The following is an 18,172-nucleotide window of genomic DNA, read 5'->3' on the forward strand; positions in this document are numbered from 1 at the left end:
ACTGGCTCCAAGCCAGCTCAACCAGCGCCTCGTTCTGCCTCTCGGGATTCAGCATCTCATCTATAAGCAAAGGAATGAGAGTGTCCCAGGAAACGCTGCCCAACAGAAATGAAATGAGAGCCATGTAAAGAAAGTTTCCCAGTTGCCACATTTAAAACGGTAAACAAAGAAACAAACCAACAAACAAAAAACAAGTACTAGAAACTGATTTTAAGAACATATCTTACATAAGCTACTGTATGTAAAATACTATCATTTTGACATGTAATCAATAGAGGAAGTAACAAGATAGTTTATATGCTTTTAGTAGACAAGCCTCAGCGTCTCATGTGCATTTGAACTACAGCACATCTCAGCTCAGACCAGCCTCCTCCCCAGTGCTCCTAGCATCAGTGGCTGTGGCTACTCTATTGAACAGCAACTCCAGGGGTCTCACCAGGGTCCTGGCTGAAAAGCAGGAGTAAGTGCTCTAACACTATCACTAAAAGGATCTCTCTGAAACAAAGGCGGATTCACTTTTAAATGTCTGTAAACCGGCGGGCTGCACCTCCCTCCCCCCTTGGATACAAGACAGTCCTATTCCGTGCTGATCCCTTTCTGGATGGAGAGAAGAAACCCGGCACACAGCCAGGGTGGACTGGCCTCCAGGTAAACTTACCTGCTGTCTGGGTCCACTCCCATGAAGTCCTCCTTCTGAAACGGCATGCAGAGGAGTGGGATCTTGTCCCCAGACTTATCAGGGGCCCCATCCAGCCACTTGGACTTGAGCAAGATGAAGAGTGACTCAGTGAATTCCTCGATCCTCTTCTCCACCACCCTGCAGTCCTCGTAGATTGAAGGCCACGTCGGTGCGCGGCTCTTTGGCTTACCTCCCCATGCAGCACAAAGACAAAGAGCTGAGAGTCATTCAGCGTGATGCCATACAGCTCCTCTGCACGTGGAGCTTCTCGAAGGCCTTGGCCGAGAGGCAGTCGGTAATGGTGACAAGGCCCACAACCATGCGGTGGGTCTGGAAGACGCTACATTCATTCTTGGGCGCATAGTGGTGCCTGTAGTGCATACAGAGTGCGCCCTGGGAGCTGCACGGTCTGATCTGGCTCACCAAGGATATTCGCTTATAGATGCAAAAGAAATTCTCCTCTGAGATGATCCCCACTGGTTTGACCACCACGGGAAGAGTCTCATTGTCCTCAGCACACTGCACGTAGTCAGGGATGCTCATGTTGCAGGCCCTGCCGAGAGGGGAGAGGAGATCGATGTAAATATTGTGCTGTGGGCTGTGGGCGCCTCTGGGTTGCGGTGACCTGGTGTGTACCAGCCAGAAGGCAGGGGAAGCGCCAGCAAATCCAGGGGTACAGTTTGTCCTTCAGAGCCTGCACATGGCTACCCTAGATCGGATCACTTTACCCAGCTTTAGGTCTAGGATTCCTGCCCCTGCAGAGAAGCATCATTTCTTGTTTTCTGTTTCAAAGCACCTAGCAAGGCCCTGATGCAAAGTCACTGCTCAAAAATGCTGAATAAAGAAATGAAAAAAGGAACTGCTTTCCGCAACCCCCTTCAGCAGAATATAAAGAAAAGGACAACAGTAGGAACAAAAGATCTGGATTTCAATTCCAATTTATTTGTAACCCTAAGCTGCAGAATAATGAATAAGAAAACTTGCCTTGGGGAGGAGGGTACAGTTCAGTGGTAGAGCACATGCTTATCATGTACGAGGTCCCAGTACCTCATTTTAATAAATGAAACAAATAAGTAAACCTAATTACCCTCCTCAAAAAATACTTTTTAATTCAAAATTCAAAAAACACCTTTCAATTGACACAACATTGTAAACTTGACTATACTTCAATTAAAAAAAAAAATCCTTGCCTTACAAGAATATATCTGCATTACGGAAGTTTGCAAATGTAAAATGCCTAGGGTACCACCTGCATAAAAAGGGGTGACTACAAATTTACTATCCCTCCTTTATGAGCTATAATTCCTTCAGGGGGGTAATAACCTCTCAGAGCTAATTTTCTCAGATTTAAAAAAAAGTAAATATTACCTGATTTTCAGTACTGCTGAAGAATCAGAATACCCTATGAAAGCATCTGACCCACAGAGGTTACTCAATAAATGTTTGTTGAATGAATGAATAAAGAAGCAAAATGAATGCTGCTCCCTGCCACAGACCATCATAATGGTACTGCTTGGAAATCCCAAGCCCACGTTTCACCCGTCTCTACAATAACCATGTGGGTGACCTGGTCAGGCGTGTGTGCTTCTCTAAGCCCCAGTTTAATCGTGAACAGAAATGATGGCAATAACACAAACCTCAAATTGTTAGTGAGTCAGTAATGAATCGTAACCCAAATTTGCAAGATGGAACCATTAAGGAAAACTGGGAAAAGGGTCCATAGGCCCTCTCCATACTATCTCTTACAACTACATGAGAATCTACATTATATCTCAAAATAAAATTTCTACTTTTTTAAAGAAGCTATTGAAGTGAAATGTGCTCACTGTCTCAAAAAAGGAACACACAGAAAAAATAGGACAATGCCCAGCACATGAGATACACTCAGTTAAAATTCCCACTGAACCCACTGGTCCCTCCAACTTCAGAGCAAGAGGATGGGTCCTCGTGGCAAGAGACCACTGCACCTGAAGCTAACAAAGCTAATGGTGCTCACTTCAAAGAGCCCCTGTCACCACCCTTGTTCTAATTTTCTATTTGTAATTTTTTTCCTTTTTATTAAATAGAAACTCCCAATTGCATAGCCTTCACCTGACTAGACAGCAAGATGGCAGCCCTTCAAAATCTGACCACAGAGATCATGATGGCAGCCCTTCTTGGTGAAACAATAAAATGAAAAGCCATTTCCACAAAACCTCTGTGTAAATCTAGTAGGGAACTTCATCCTGGAGTGAGGAAGAGGACTGGGGAGGAGGGGGCAATCTGGGGCATAGAGAACTATGGGCCACCTATCCCACGATGGACTTTAGACTCAACCATAACCCTCCAGGAAATTTAAAATACACAGCGACATAGTGCTATGGGCAAGAATTTTTTTTTTTTTTTTAAATCCCTGAATCCCTTGCAGGTGTTGTTTCTACTGAGACACAAATAGATTATGTGTATAATGTTTCACAAAAGCCTTAAAATATTATCACCCCAACTTGACACATCAAGAAACTTAGGTAGAGAGGTTTGTCATATTGTGCAAGATTAAAGAGAGGCCACGACAGACACCATATTTAAATCCAAGCCCCTGCTCCAGTGCTCACACTAGAAAGTGTGACATACTGCCCCTTTTCTGCCCTCTCCCTGCAATAAATCTCTGAAGAGTATTTTCTGTGCCACCTGGAATCACAATCACATCAATTTTCCACAAAGAGCTATGTGACTCCTTGCAGGAAGTAACAAAATCTAAAGTGTTGGGATGGGAGGAGAGATTTGCATTTTCTGTTTCTCAAAGGAAACATGGCTTTAAAAGAAACTGAAAAGCACTTATCTAGTCTAAGCCCTCATTGTGCAGAGAAAGAAATGGAGGGTCAGAAGAGATGAGGAAAGGGCCTTATTAACAAATATTGCCTCAGCACAGCACCAAGCCAGCCCTGGGCACTACTGAGGGAGGTTCTGGGAGGCCCAGGAGAATGAGTGTTAGAAAACGGAAAGAGAAGAAGCATACAAGGCCCTGTCTCTACACCATCATACCATGAAATTCCACCAAATTACCCAGTATGGGGGCAGCCAATAATAAGGTGGGGTAAACAGGTTACAGAAACCTGGAAGTCTCAACCATAGTGGAAATTCCAACATTTACTATGTTTTTTTTCCCAGTTCAAGCATCAACTCAGTGGGCACTCTGTACCAGGGACTACACGAGGCCTGGAGTTCTCCCAAATACAGATCTCTATTACCACGTGTGCAAACCACATAAAGGCCACCAGAAGAAAAGCGCTCACAGATAACATGGAATTACTGAAACTGAAAGCAGCTAAAGAGCATATATTACTAGGAAAAACGGTGCTGCTACAAATGGACTCATGGACATAGAAAGCAAACTGTTCTTAGCAGGCAGGAAAGGGGAGATTAACAGATACACGTTAATAAATATAAAATAAATGACAAGGGCCTACTATATAGCACAGGGAACTATATTCAATTTCTTGTAATGAGTTCTACTAAAAACAATCTAAAACATATGTATATACATATGCATATGTTTATAACTGAATCTCTGCTGTACACCTGAAACTAAAATTGTAAATTGACTACACTTCAATAAAAAATAAATTAAAAAAATAAGTAAAAATAAAAGAAACGCCATTAAGAAAAAAAAAAAGAATACTGTAATCCCCTTAGCTGTAGGTGCTGGAGAATCCTGGTTGCAAGCACCAAGTCCACTGGATCACTCCAGCACTGGCTGTCACTCTTTCTGACCATTAGAGAGTCACTTGGCTTCACTGAGGTTACTTTTCTCTTCTGTGAAAGGCTACAGTAGCAACTAACGATGTATAGAATCTCATCATTCACAAGCCCAACAATTAGTGAGGACTTCCCATGGGCCAGGCTCTGGAGAGATGAAAAGATACAGTCCCAGATATATTCATGGGTAGAAGAAATTTATGCCATAAAGACATTAATTCTTCCTGTTTTGATACACAGATTCATTGCAATTCTGATTAGAATTCCTACCAGATATTTCATGGAATGTAACAAGTTATTTTATGGTCAGGAATAGGCATGAAACTTCTTTAGAAACACCACTGAGGAGGGGTGGGTATGTCACTCATTTTCACTGGTCTTTCTGATGTGATGAAAACGTTCTGGAATAATAAATGTTGCACCACTGTGAATATGCTAAAAGTTGCTGAATTGTACCATTTAAATGGATGGACTTCATGGTGTGTGAACAATATCACAATAAAGCTGTTATATGAAAAAATATTTCTTGACAATTATTTTTCCCTCTATACTACTAGTCTGCCCCACGATTTAAGAAAAACAAAAAACCAAAACAAACCAAACTGTGCCAGGAGCTCTTTAGGACTGCAGTGTCCCTGGGTCTCCAACGCCTCTGGTGGTGCTGTTCCTGTTAACGCACCCTAGCTGGGCTGGGCTAGTTAGGGACTGTAACTATCTTTTTAAAATCGACGGTTACACGTTTCACACTGGGAGTGGGAAGGAAGGAGCATGTCACAGCCTCATGCCTTCAGCTCATTTTTAACTGAACCAAGCCCTGCTTTTAACACTGTAATCCCTGGCACTATAAAAACACGTGACATCAACCAGCACCGCCATCATAACACCTGAAAGTGTTCAAGGTACTTACTTGGGGCTGAAACACTGAGGGAGGAGACAGAAGCTCGCTCAGCACTGAGGATCCAATTTCCCGACTCCACCAGAAGCTGGGCTTTACAGCCGGAGGCTCTCAGCCCAGGGAGCGGCGCCCACGCCGCTGAGCTTGTCCTCAGGGAGCAGGAAAGGAAGAGCAGGGCAGCCCCGGGGTCGCCGGGCAGGGAAAGCGGGGGTGGGGGGTTGGTGGAAACGCGGGCTGCAGCCCCGCTCGGAGGCCAGCCCCAGCCCCAGCCGCCTGCCCCCGTTCGGGTCCGCAGAACCCGCCCGCCCGGGACACAGCCCGCCCAGGGGCGGGGACGGGCCGGCGGCCAAGGAGAGGCAGCCCGGGAGGAGAGGACTAGCGGGCGGGAGAGGGGAAGGGGACGCCAGCCACGGACTGAGGGGGGCCCGGCTGGGTGAGGGGCTGCAGGTGCACACCTGGCCATGGACATGTGTGGCCGGGGCGCCGGGTTAGGTTGCGCGGGCAGAGGGGTCTGGCCAGAGCAATTCAGCTGAACACAGGCAGACTGGCGACCTGGGGGGCTGTGACATGCCGACCGCCCTCCCGCAGCCGCCTGACCCCTTTCCCGGGAGCCCCCCACCTTGCACTTCCACAGCCAGAGGCCCCGGCCCCGGGCAGGAGCTAAAGGCCTACCGGTCGACAGAGCTGAGAAGCCTTTGGGGCCGATCCCCGGCTCGGAGCTGGAGCTTCCAACCCGCGGTCCAGCTGGCACCGACTGCCCATGCGCAGGAGGGCCAGCGATCCACTCTGGGTTCTGCGAGAGAAGGTGGGGCAGCGAGGGAGGGAGAAGATGGGAGGGGGAGGAGAGGAGGGGAAAAGTGGAGGGAGACAGATGGACCGGAAGAGCAGAGAAAAGGGATGGATCTGGAGAGGGGAGGGTCGTAGGGGAGATGGAGAGAAAAAGCTTTACCTCTGGGGGCACCCCGAAGGAGGCGGCAGTCCTGCCTCTGCACCATTCTGTTACCCTTCAAGGCCCGCAGCTCATGTTTTACCTCTCTGATCCAGCCCTCCATCCGATGCTTCTGCAGAACCCCTATGGGTATCACACCCATTGCCCCCACGCGGAGCTGGGTTTTCTGTTGCTCTGGGAACCAGCACCCGCAGGTGTTGTCGCTCAGAACTACCTTGGGAACAGTACCTATTCCCCTTTTACACGGTGGGAAACAGGCAGGCATGATCTCTGCCTTAGTTCCTCTCTCCCAGGTGTTGGGCTGGCGGGGAGAGGGGTGGTACAAGATCAGAGCCCCAGACAGAGCAGACTGCCTGAGTGTTGGTGCACAGTCCCCATCCCTCCTGGGTAAACCACACCCCACCCTAGTGGAACCATCAAGGGCTCACAGTAGTTCCCTGGGTGTGGGAGAGCTATCCTCATGTAAAGGAAAAGCCCAGCTGGGCTAACAAGCTAAGTCACAAATCTAAGTGTGATAAATGTCGGTTTACTGATCTAAATTCTGCTGGGCTAACTCGTAAATCTGAAGTTTAGTGTCAGTTTACTGGGCTAACAAGCTAACTCGTAAATCCAACCTCAACAGTTGTCAGTAACGTGATCTATTACAAGTTGATAAGCTCCAGTGTACTGATTCCTTGATTTTTGTTGTTTGAGCCTTATTGGCTAATACCCCTTACTTGTAATTAACCCTTTAAAACCTCATGTGCATGTCTTGGAGTTGCTCAGAACTTCGGAGCAGAAGCCCCTCTGAGCCCGCCGGCATAATAAATCTGAGTACTCCAACCCTCCCAGTGGTGCTTGTTTCTTGGCTGGCCTGTTGTTTCCATAACACTCAGTTCCAGTGCCCTGCTTGCTAGGTAGATAGGAGTGTTACCGAGTCCAAATTCATTCTCCTCAGTGCAGGACAGGCCAATAAGTTGGGAGACCAGGTGTTGGGGCAAGGAATAGCAAGTCTCTGTAGACCTAGATGGCAAACTATTCCAGTGCCCAGGTTGCTAGGAAGATAGGAGTGTTACCGAGTCCAAATTCATTCTCCTCAGTGCAGGACAGGCCAGTAAGTTGGGAGACCAGGTGTTGGGGCATGGAATAGCAACTTTCTGTAGACCTAGATGGCAAAATAATGTCCTGGAAAACCATCTCCCCAAGTCAGAATTCAGGCTCCTTTCCTACGTGCTTGGTTGTTGCAATCTTCCTGGTGTAGGAATTCCTTGTTGTTAGAATCCTTTGTTCTTGCAGCTATCTGCCTGGGTCAAATCTCTGTAAACCTCCAACAAAACAAACGTTATTTTCTATTCTGTAATTTGTTATCTTTTTATGAATGAAAAAGTGTTAAATATCCTTAAAGGTCAAAGCCTTCAGAATAGGCTCTCCTGTATATTTCAGGCTCTAAGCAACATTGTTTTACAAGCAAGATGAAGCCTAGGAGACAGAGCATAGGGTTAAAGTCAAATGAAAGGATCTAATATGCAGTCAGATTTGTTCTGTTCTATTACCCGGGCAGAAGCCAGTTGAGGATTTAAATCCCTTTAAGTTAAAAATAACTAAAACTTTAAAGGAATTTACATACATAGTTGGGAATTTGCATACCATATCTGGAAAAGCACACAAAGGATAGTAAACAGTGGCATCTCCAGGGAGGGCTGGAAGAACAGAGGATGAGGGTAAACTTCTTTCACTTGTGTAGTTTTGTGCTCTGTTGGAATTTTTTTTAACCATTTGCATGTATTTCTTTTTCAGTTAAAAAAAATGTGTAATGGAGCAAAGGAGTAATTAGCTCAGCAAATACAGCAGCCATGGAATCACTGAGTCATCACTTTTGACTTAAGCCAGGAAGCATTTATTGACTCTCTCCAATGTGCCCAGTGCTGTTTTAAGAGTTCTTTTACTATTATTATTTATTAATATTATTACCACTATTATTATTATTGTTATTTTTATTTTATGAAATAATAACAAGGTATTCCCCACCCCTGCCCATGGCTGGTGGGAAACCAACTGAGTTTTTATTGAGTTGTTTTCCAAGGAGTAGAGATGAGTTGTAAACTGAACACTTCTTCAGGGCAAAACAGGCGGAGTGGTTTTACAGCACTCCAGACAGCTATGAAGGGTTTTCAATAAAGGTGCCCAGAGGCTGAGAGAGAAAGCCTCCAGGGCCCTAAAAAAGCTGCCCAAACTGCCTTCTCCATGGCACTACTGAAGTAGGAAAGAACAAATCTGAATCCATATTTGATCTGTTCCTTTGACTTTAAGAAAACCACGTTAATATGCTCCGGTCTTTTCATGGGTTATGATGTCACAGAGGAGACGGACAGGTCAACAAGGGACCACTCTGCCGTGATCACTGAGCCGGGGAACGGAATGGGCGGCAAGATGTATGACGCAGCCATAGCAGTGCCCGTGCTTCTAGGCAGGTAACCAAAGTCGCCTCGACAAGGTGTCAAATATTTGTGCCCACGTCCTAATCACCTGACGTGTATTAAAGAGAAATGGAAACCTATAAAAGTCCAATACCCTTGGTGGGTACACCGTCCAAAGAGCAAAGTCACAGTTTGACAACTGGCCATCCCGGCTCCCTGGGATTCATTCTTGGAGAACCTTAGAAACCACTCCTCTGTCCTTAAGAAGTGCTGCATATTTGTCCTATCTTTGGCTCAGGGATGGAGCATGTTCAAGTGAACTTTAATGTCTGCACAGATTTGACTGTCTTTCTCCAGTTTCACGTGTCCATTCTAAAGAGGCCTGAGCTAAGTCCATCCTCCGTAAGATCTATTCCCTCCAGTGACAGCTCATTGAGCCTGCAATTAAAAGCCAACTGAACAAGACTGTCTGTCCTCAGCTAAAAAGTTCACCCACCCTTCACTGCTTTCTTAATCTCCTCTCCTGGCTAACTGCAACAGACTAACAACTCCCTCTACCAAGCTCCCCAACTATGTCAGTTTTTCTCCCCAAAGAGTAACTAAGGTCCATAAATGAGGAGTCAACTAGATAGTCACCTCTGAATTCTTAGCATATAGTAATGTTAATAAATAGAACTATGATTATGGCTTCTTTCCTTTAAAACATTTCCAGTTATTTGAATGAGACCTTGGAAGAGAGGTGTTTGCCGTCCAGTATCTTGATCCACAAGACTCTGGAAGCTTTTTCGGAATGGCTGCTCACTGATTCATTCAAACCACAGCTTCTCATTCCAGGAGTAGCTGTGCTTCTCTGCCAGGAGTTTGTGGTCACTCTCGTGCCAGAAGAGCGTTAAACTTTATCCTTACTTTGGATTTGTAATTTTTCCCCTCTTCCAACAAAATTGACTTTCCTTACTGTTTTGCCTTGAGGAATTTTGTTTTCCTAGTTCACCCTTAGTAAACCATGCTTCTCGGAATGGGCTTGGCCTTACATATGATCAGTCATCCAACTCCCAGTGTGAGAGGCTTCGGGCTCACCTCCTGCCCTACTGTCAATGCAACTGAAACTCAGTACAGGAGCCAACAGGCCCCCCAGGGCTTCTAAGGCTCATGTATCACCCAGAATCCCTGCTTTCTGGTTTGTCTTGGCTTCTGAGGATTTCCCCTCACTTTCTTGACAATTAGCTGTGCAGCTTGAAAGATGAGGAAGGAAGGTTTTATTTCTTAATCCGCATTTTAAGAAACTTGTGTAATGAAGGTTTTCATAAGTTTCTACAACCCTCCATTGCCAAGACAGAAAACACACTAGATATTTTCTATGTTTAGCTATCATGTGTATTTTTCCTTTTGTTTTCTTAACTGCAAACAGACATCTTTTAAATAAAAAAAAATTAAGGCCCCAAATAGGATAGAGAAAGGGCATACAAAATTAAAGGGCAAAGACAGAAAAATGATAAGTACTCTACAAGGTTAATATAATACTTATTCTATGGATCAGATCAGCAATTCTCAGTAACAGCTAATTGAAATATGACCATGAGGTAAAAGGTCTCTCTTGTCAGGAGATGGCTAATAGAAATTAGAATTAAATCAACAAACTAAAATTCTAAGTCTGGCGAGGTACAGAAGGCTACCAGCAAAATGTGTCGTCTTCTGGAAAGGAGGGAGGCTCACCAGCTCTTTACTGTGGAGCCTGAGCCCATGGGAGGTCGGTGAAGTGAGCTCTGTAAGTACCCAATTAGCAAAGTGGGTGATGAATAAAGAGACGTGAGCTTTGATGACAGAGATGATACTACTATTCACTTGTCCTGTAAAGTATGTCTTCACGTTCAGTGATCACTACCTCAGCGTCCTCAGGGATTAAGATTATAGGAAAATTCACAGCCTGGGCCCAGACCTCCTCTTTGAGCTCGTGACACTGCACTTAGATGTCACAAGGGCAACACCAACTCCACCTGCAAAGAGCTGACTTCATGGTGCTCCTCCCATAGCCGTCCTGCCCAGGGCCCCTGGTCGGGGGGCAAGGTCTCTCTGCCTCTCCCAGCTCAGGCCCATCACTCACAGATGTGACTGGACCCCTCCTTCAGGGCCCAGATTTCCTCAGTCACCGAGTCCCACCACCCACACCTGTCCTACCAGATACTCACTGGCACTCAGCTCTGACTCTGTGCTGGGTACCATGCTGCACACTGTGCACACGTTATCTCACTGGATCTCCACAGCAGTCCTGGGAGGTCGGTACATCACTGCATTTATTGATTAGATAAATTGTTTCTTTTCCTTGAGTGCATCATCCAAAGTGACACGGCTACTGAGCCACACAACTGGGACTGAAAACCACTTGAAAATTCTACACTCCTACACCTGGCAGCCACCCTAATCTGACTCATCACATCACCTCCTGCTGAGCCTTCTAAATGTTTCTAAGCATTCTACAAGACAAAAGTGATCTACGAGAGCACCCCACTCCCCTACTTAAAATCTGTCAATGACTGTCCACTGCCCTTAGGAGAAAGCCCCACCGGGCCTGAGCACAGCCCAACGGCCCGGCATCTGCGTTCCCTGCGCGGCATCGCCGCCTCACCCACCACGCAGCTCTACACTGGCTGTGTCCAGGACAGGGATGCTGACTCCGTACAACCCGGGGCTCGTCTCAATCGAACAATGATCACCTTCTTCAGTGTCCACCTTCTTCACTGCTGACTCTCAGAAAAATGTTTTCTCAGGATGAAACAATATCTTTTTCCTTACAACTTCCCGTCATTGATAATGAGCTCCACCCAAAGAGAGAAGACTTAATTCTCAGTCTCCTTATCTGTAAAGTGAGAATAACAAGAAAATATGTGAGGTTTTAAGAGAAATAATATTCATGTGAGGCTGAGGGACAATTCCCAACATACAGTAAGTACTCAATATGTGCTTACTTATTATTAATAAGAATATAATGCATTCCAGCAACCTTAACTCAATGTTTTATGGCTATGTCCAACAGACTACAGACAAACTGTTGGACGAACCCCTTTGAGCGGATCAGCACAAGCATACTGGGAAAGGTAAGCGCTGACTCCGGTTACAGCTGCAGCCACCCAGCACTATGGGGCGGGGGCAGTTACTCAGACTATTACATGTTGCTTGAGCATTTAATTGTCACTAATGAATAAAGACAGGTGTTCTTTAGTCAAAGCTCCTGAAACATAAATCTTCAAAGATTGATGCAAATTAGATTTCAAGTACAACACTCTCTCTAGAAATTATTTGATAATAGTCTTAGCTCCTCTGCACATCAAAAGGGCATGTTCTTAATATATCTGACTACACCGAAAGTGTTGTTTAAAAGAAATTAAGATGAAGCCATCCTAAATAAGCTCTCAGTATCATCTTCACAAAGCCCCACCCAAGGGTCTCATTTCTCACTTCCACATAGGTGTTCAGGTAGCTTAACCTGGGTCTTGGTTTCTTATAACATGGGGGTGGGAAGAGTTGTGGATAGATTTATGTTGCAAATATAAACCTAGGGTAGTTGCTGCGTAGAAATCCTAGAAATAAACAAATTGATATATAGTCCTACCTCAAGAAGCTCAGACTTTCCATTTACAACAGCATTAAAAATTAAATGAGAGATACATTTAACAAAAATTTACAAGATTTGTACATTGAATATTTTGAAGTATCATCAAAACATTTTAAAAGATCTACATATATGGAAGACATCTCATGTTGATGGAATGGTAGACAATATTGTTAAAAATGTTAAGACTCCCCAAAGTGATTTACAAATTCAGTGGAATCCCTATCAAAATTCCAGCTGACTTCTTTGCAAAACTTGAAAAACTTATCCCAAAATTCATATGGAAGTGCAAGGGGCCCAGGACAGCCAAAGCAATCTTGAAGAAGCAGAGCAAAGTGGGATGACTCACTTTAAAGTGTACTAAAAATCTATAGTACTAAGTCAGTATGGTACTGGCATAAGTTTGGATAAATAAATCTATGAGACACAATAAAATCCCAGGGGGAAAAAACTTACATTTACAGTCAGTTTTCCACAAGGGTGCCAACAACACTCCATGGAAAGAATAGTCTATTCAACAAATGGTGCAGGGAAAGCTGGGTATCTGCAGGCAAAAGAATGAATCTGGAATCTGGAACCCCATATTTTATATAACAAATAAAAATTAATTCAAAATGGATCAGAGACAGAAACGTAAAAACTAAACCTATAAACTTCCTAAAAGAAGACACAGTATAAATCTTTGAGGTCCTAGGATAGGCTTTGGTTTCCTAGATACAATACGAAGAGCACAAGTGATAGAAGAAAAAAGCAGATAAACTGGACTTCATCAAAATTAAAACCTTTTTGTTACAGAGGACATCATCAAGAAAGTGAAATGACAGGGGAAGGGGGTATCTCAACTGATAGAGGGCGTGCTTAGCAAGAAAAATAAAATAAATCAATACATCTAATTACCTCACCTGTAAAGAAATTGTTTTAATGTTTAAAAGAACTAAAGTGAAAGCACAATCTGCAGAATAGGAGAAAAATTTTACAAAGCATGTATCTAATAAGAGACTAGTATTCAGGATATATAACAAATGCTTAAACCTGAACAATACAAAGAAAATCGACCCAATTTTTAAAATTTCCGAGGATTTAAAAAAATACACAAATGGCCAATACGCATATGAAAAGAAGCTCAGCATCAGTAGCCAAATCAAAATGAAAATGAGATCTTATTTTACAACCACCAGGATGGTTATAATCAAAACATGCACAATAACAAGTGTTGTTCAGGAGGCAGAGATACCTCATATGCGGCCAGTGGAAAGGGACAATGGTGCAGCTTCTTTGGAGAAGTCTGTTGTTTCCTCAAAAGGTTAGAGTTATATGGCTCAGCAATTTCACTCCTACATGTAGAGTCATCCCTTAGTATCCTCGAGGGGTTGGTTTCAGGAACCCCCCATCCTGGATTCCATAATCCAAGGATGTTCGAGTCCCTTTACAATCAGCCATCTGGATCCATGAAGTGGAAACTACAGATATGGCGGGCCAACAGTACAGCCAACAGAATGAAAACATATTCTCACAAAAACTTGCACATCAATATTCATGGCAGTATCATTCAGAGTAGCCAAAGGTTACAAACAATATCCATCCATCAATGAACGGATAAACAAAATTACCAAGAATAGTCCCACAAACTTTTGGTCATTGAATCTTTGACAAAGGAGGTGAGAACATACAATGGAATAAAGACAGCCTCTTCAGAAAATGGTGTAGGGAAAACTGGACAGCTGCATGTAAATCAATGAAGTTAGACTACTCCCTCACAGCATACACAAAAATAAATTCAAAATGGCTTAAAGACTTAAACATGTAGACAAGACACTATAAACCTCTTAGAAGAAAACATAGGGAAAACATCTGGCATACATCTCAGCAATGTTCTCCTAGAGCAGTCTACTCAAGCAATAGAAATACAAGCAAAAATATACAAGTGGGATGTAATTAAATTTACAAGCTTTTTCACAGCAAAGGAAACAGTAAACAAAACAAAAAGACAACCTATGGAATGAGAGAAAATATTTGCAATAAATGAGACTGACAAGGGCTTAATTCCAAGAATATATAAACAGCTTTTACACTTAATAAGAAAGAAAAACAAACAACTCAATCCAAAAATGGGCAGAAGACCTAAAGAGACTTTTCTCCAATGAAGACATACAAATGGCCGATAGGCACATGAAAAAATGCTCAATATCATTATCAGAGAAATGCAAATCAAAACTGCAATCAAATATCACATCTCGCCAGTCCGAATAGCCATCATTCAGAAGTTCACAAACAATAAATGCTGGAGAGTCTGTGGAGAATAGGGAACCCTCCTACACTGTGGTGGGAATGCAGTTTGGTGGAGCCATTGTGGAAAACAGTATAGAGGTTCCTCAAAAGACAAAAAATTGACCTCCCATATGACCCAGCAATCCCACTCCTAGGCACATATCCAGAAGGAACCCTAATTCAAAAAGACACATACACCCCAATCTTCACAGCAGCTCTATTTACAATAGCAAGACATGGAAACAACCTAAATGTCCACTGACAGATGACTGGATAAAGAGGTTGTAGTATATTTGTACAATAGACTACTATTCACCATTAAAAAAAAAAATAAAATAATGCCATTTGTAGCAACATGAATGGACCTGGAGAATGTCATTCTAAGTGAAGTAACCCAGAAAGAGAGAGAAAAATACCATATGAGATCGCTCACATGTGGAATCTAAAAAAAAAAAACAAAAAAGAAAAAACAACCAAACAAAAAGATAAACTTATCTACAGAACAGAAACAGACACAGAGACATCGAAACCAAACTATGGTTACCAGAGGGGAGAGGGTGTGGGAAGGAATAATTTGGGAGTTCAAGATTTGCAGATAGTATGTATAGAGTAAACAGCAAGTTTATACTGTATAGCACAGGAGAATATATTTAGTATCTTATAGTAACTTATGTTGAAAAAGAATATGAAAATGAATACAGGTATGTTCCTATATAAATGAAGTGTTGTGCTGTACACAAGAAACTGATGCAACATTATAAACTGACTAGAATTCAATGAAAATATTTTTAAATAGACATAAAACAAAAAAAAAGAAAAAAGATATTATCAAATCAAAAGAAAAAATTACTGTTTGAGGCTACAACATGGATGGACCTTGAAAGTTTATACTAAAATAAGCCAGACACAAAAGGGCAAATAGTGCCCTTTTAGGTGAACTGTCTCTAAGCGTTTATTGTACTATTCCAGTACATTTTCTGGAGGTTTGAAGTCTATCAAAATCAAAATAAAATGTATTATTCATTAAAAATATAAAATGATTCCTCACAGGAGGGCTTTAATTATTAAATGCAGAAATGCATGTAAAGATCCTGGAACAACAATTTGCATGTCCACAGACAGTCACTATTGTCACTGCCACTCAGAGGGTGGTGCCAGCGCTGATGAGGGCTGCCTCCACTCGCTCCCCTGCAGAGAGGAGTGAGGGCCTGGGCTCTGACAGGAAGGGTGACCATGAACATTGGTTAGACAGAGCCACTCCCCAGACTCTGCGTTACCCAGCTTTCTTATACAAACTGCTCCATCTAACATAAACACGCTACAGGGATGGATCTTATAACACAGGGAATATAGCCAATGTTTTACAATAATTATAAATGGAATATAAAAATAAAAATTGTGCAACTATTGTACACCTGAAACATATCATATTGTAAATCAGCTATACCTTTATAAAAAATTAAAAAATAATTTAAAAATTTTATCACTTTAGTATTCAATTCGGTTTTTAAGTAACTACTAAACAGCTTAGAAAGTATAAAATATTTAAGTGTGATAAGTTTATTTACATATTTATTTACTTTCAGCCTCCCGCTAAAAGAGAAATTAAACAATTTTTTTAAACACAGCTTAACAACCATAACAACAAAAAGACAAAAGTGAGAGTGAAGACAAAATGGAGATTGAATACTTAAATGAAACCAGGGGAAGGTAATGTCATAAAAATGAATGCCATGAAGTTAGGGTAAGTGTTAAAGGCCGACTAGAAATTCAGCTGTAAGATTCTTGGCAGCTAAAGCAAAAAGTAAAAGATGATGTGATGGGTGGTAGAGCTCAGTGGTAGAGCGTGTGCTTAGCATGCACGGGGTCCTGTGTTCAAGTGCCAGGGCCTCCACGAACAGATAAATACACCTAATTACCTACCCCCTAAAGATCCCCAAAGAAAAGAAAAAGAGAAATTTGTTTCCTAAAAAAACCTGATATTAAATTTAGATTAAATACTTGAAAAAAAAAAAAGTAAAATAGAAAAGATGAGTGACACAAGCGATAATGCCCGTGAGATCAATCTGCAGTGGCTGCTGGCACGTCCCCATGTCCCACGTGGGAAAATCTGAAACATCCTTCTCACCACTCAGAGTCATCCTCAGCCCACACCACCCCTCCTCCTGTTAAATGCAGGAGCACGGGTAGGGCCCGGCCTTTGCTCTCTCTGTGTCATCAGAGTGAGACAGGATGGAAGGGGGCAGAGCACAGCCATTCAAGGAAGGCCACAACAATTAACATCAAAATGGTGAAGGATTCAATCCCCAATAGGCCTTGAGGCTCAAGATGAAGAGATATAACTTCTAGCAGAGCTTGAGCTTCATTATACAACCATTGTAATAGTAACATGGTGAATAACATGCCCCAAGGCACCATGGCCATCCCAAGGCTAGCCACAAAAGGTCACAGGGTGGGAAATGGCCAACTCCCTGGGAATCCCAGCCCCTTGCCCTTAGGCTGCTCAGTCTACTTATTAGCATATGAAACCACCAAGCCCAAGAAAACGAGCAACACAGCGCCACCTCGCGGTCACCGCTCTCTCTCCCTCTTCCGAGAAGGCCCACACTTTGTCTGTGGAATGTGTACCTACTTTTAATCTGAGCACCCGAACCCCACAACTCGTCCCCATTCTCTTGCCTTTCAATGTGTCTCTGTGAATAAATCTACCATTACTCAACAGTGGCTTGCTCTTGAAACCTTTCCTGCATGAAGCCAAGGACCCACGTCTGGTGGGGCACATTCCAGGGGCTCAACCAAAGCCTGGGACACAGCCCTTCTCATGCCCCACATCTGTTTTCTTGTATCAACAGGACTGGGATATGAAGGGAGTTCTGAGGCCCCAGCTAAGGGACAGAAGCAGCCCCCAGGGCTCAAAATGGCGGGCAGCCCCTCCCCCAGCAGGGGCCCTGAGGTCGGCCCTGTTCTCTGTGGTTCCCTGTTGTGCTGACCCCCTAGCCAGACAGCGTTCTCCTAGGCCTGTCCCCATAAAACCCTTCTCTCCAAAATACAAGCACATCATGTCACAGTCCTCTTATTCAACCAGGAAGTTTTCAGCGCACTTTTTCCTTCCCTAGTAAAGAATCTATCTGTCCTCCCTCCCATCCCACCACTTCTTTCTTTGTGAGAACTCTGTACTCCTCACATACCATCCTGAACGCAGCCGCCTTGCTAGCTGGGACCGAGATGCTTCAGTCTCACACAGCCTGCGTCCTTTCACTTTCCCTTTCTACCTTAGAAAGCCTTTCCTGAGTCTCCCACCCCTCTGATTCTGAACTTCATAAAGTGCTGAGTTTGCAGTCACTGTGTGCATACCTCCCAGGTTTTGGCTAGTTTTCCTTCGAAAGATCTTCACTAAGGAGCTGCATCAAGAAGTTTAAAGAGGCTATTCTTACATCAGAGCTGAGGAGCCTGCATAAAATTTAAATGGCTTTGAAGAGAGAGTTAACCAGGGACAGAGAGGCCGCAGGTCCTAGTCAACAGTGTCATGAGGCAAAATGTTCTTCAAAGGCTCAGAGTGGCTTCTGAACACGGAGTCGGCAGGGAGGAGATGCCAGGCAGTGAGTGGGGTGAGTGACACTGGGTACGCTTCCCCAGCTGGGGA

General features: G+C 43.6%; 1 protein-coding gene across 3 annotated transcripts in view; it reads right to left on the reverse strand.

The window, feature by feature from the left end:
- LOC135318885 (uncharacterized) overlaps positions 1 to 18,172 on the reverse strand; it is a 174,427-nt gene that overhangs the window by 104,490 nt on the left and 51,765 nt on the right. For 2 of the 3 annotated variants that reach the window (XR_010377285.1, XR_010377284.1), the window contains 3 exons: positions 11,366 to 11,508; positions 5,322 to 6,212; positions 659 to 1,232 (listed from right to left, as the gene is read on the reverse strand). Coding sequence is in view for 1 of the 3 variants with exons in the window: in XM_064477376.1 (XP_064333446.1) it covers positions 659 to 762; positions 870 to 907 (142 nt within the window). In the remaining 2 variants the exon portion in view is untranslated. Of the gene's footprint in view, positions 1 to 658; positions 1,233 to 5,321; positions 6,213 to 11,365; positions 11,509 to 12,717; positions 12,806 to 18,172 lie in introns of all 3 variants that reach the window. The other variant, XM_064477376.1, reaches the window with a different exon arrangement.

The sequence above is a fragment of the Camelus dromedarius genome, chromosome 22, assembly GCF_036321535.1.
Source record: "Camelus dromedarius isolate mCamDro1 chromosome 22, mCamDro1.pat, whole genome shotgun sequence".
Lineage (NCBI taxonomy): Eukaryota > Metazoa > Chordata > Mammalia > Artiodactyla > Camelidae > Camelus > Camelus dromedarius.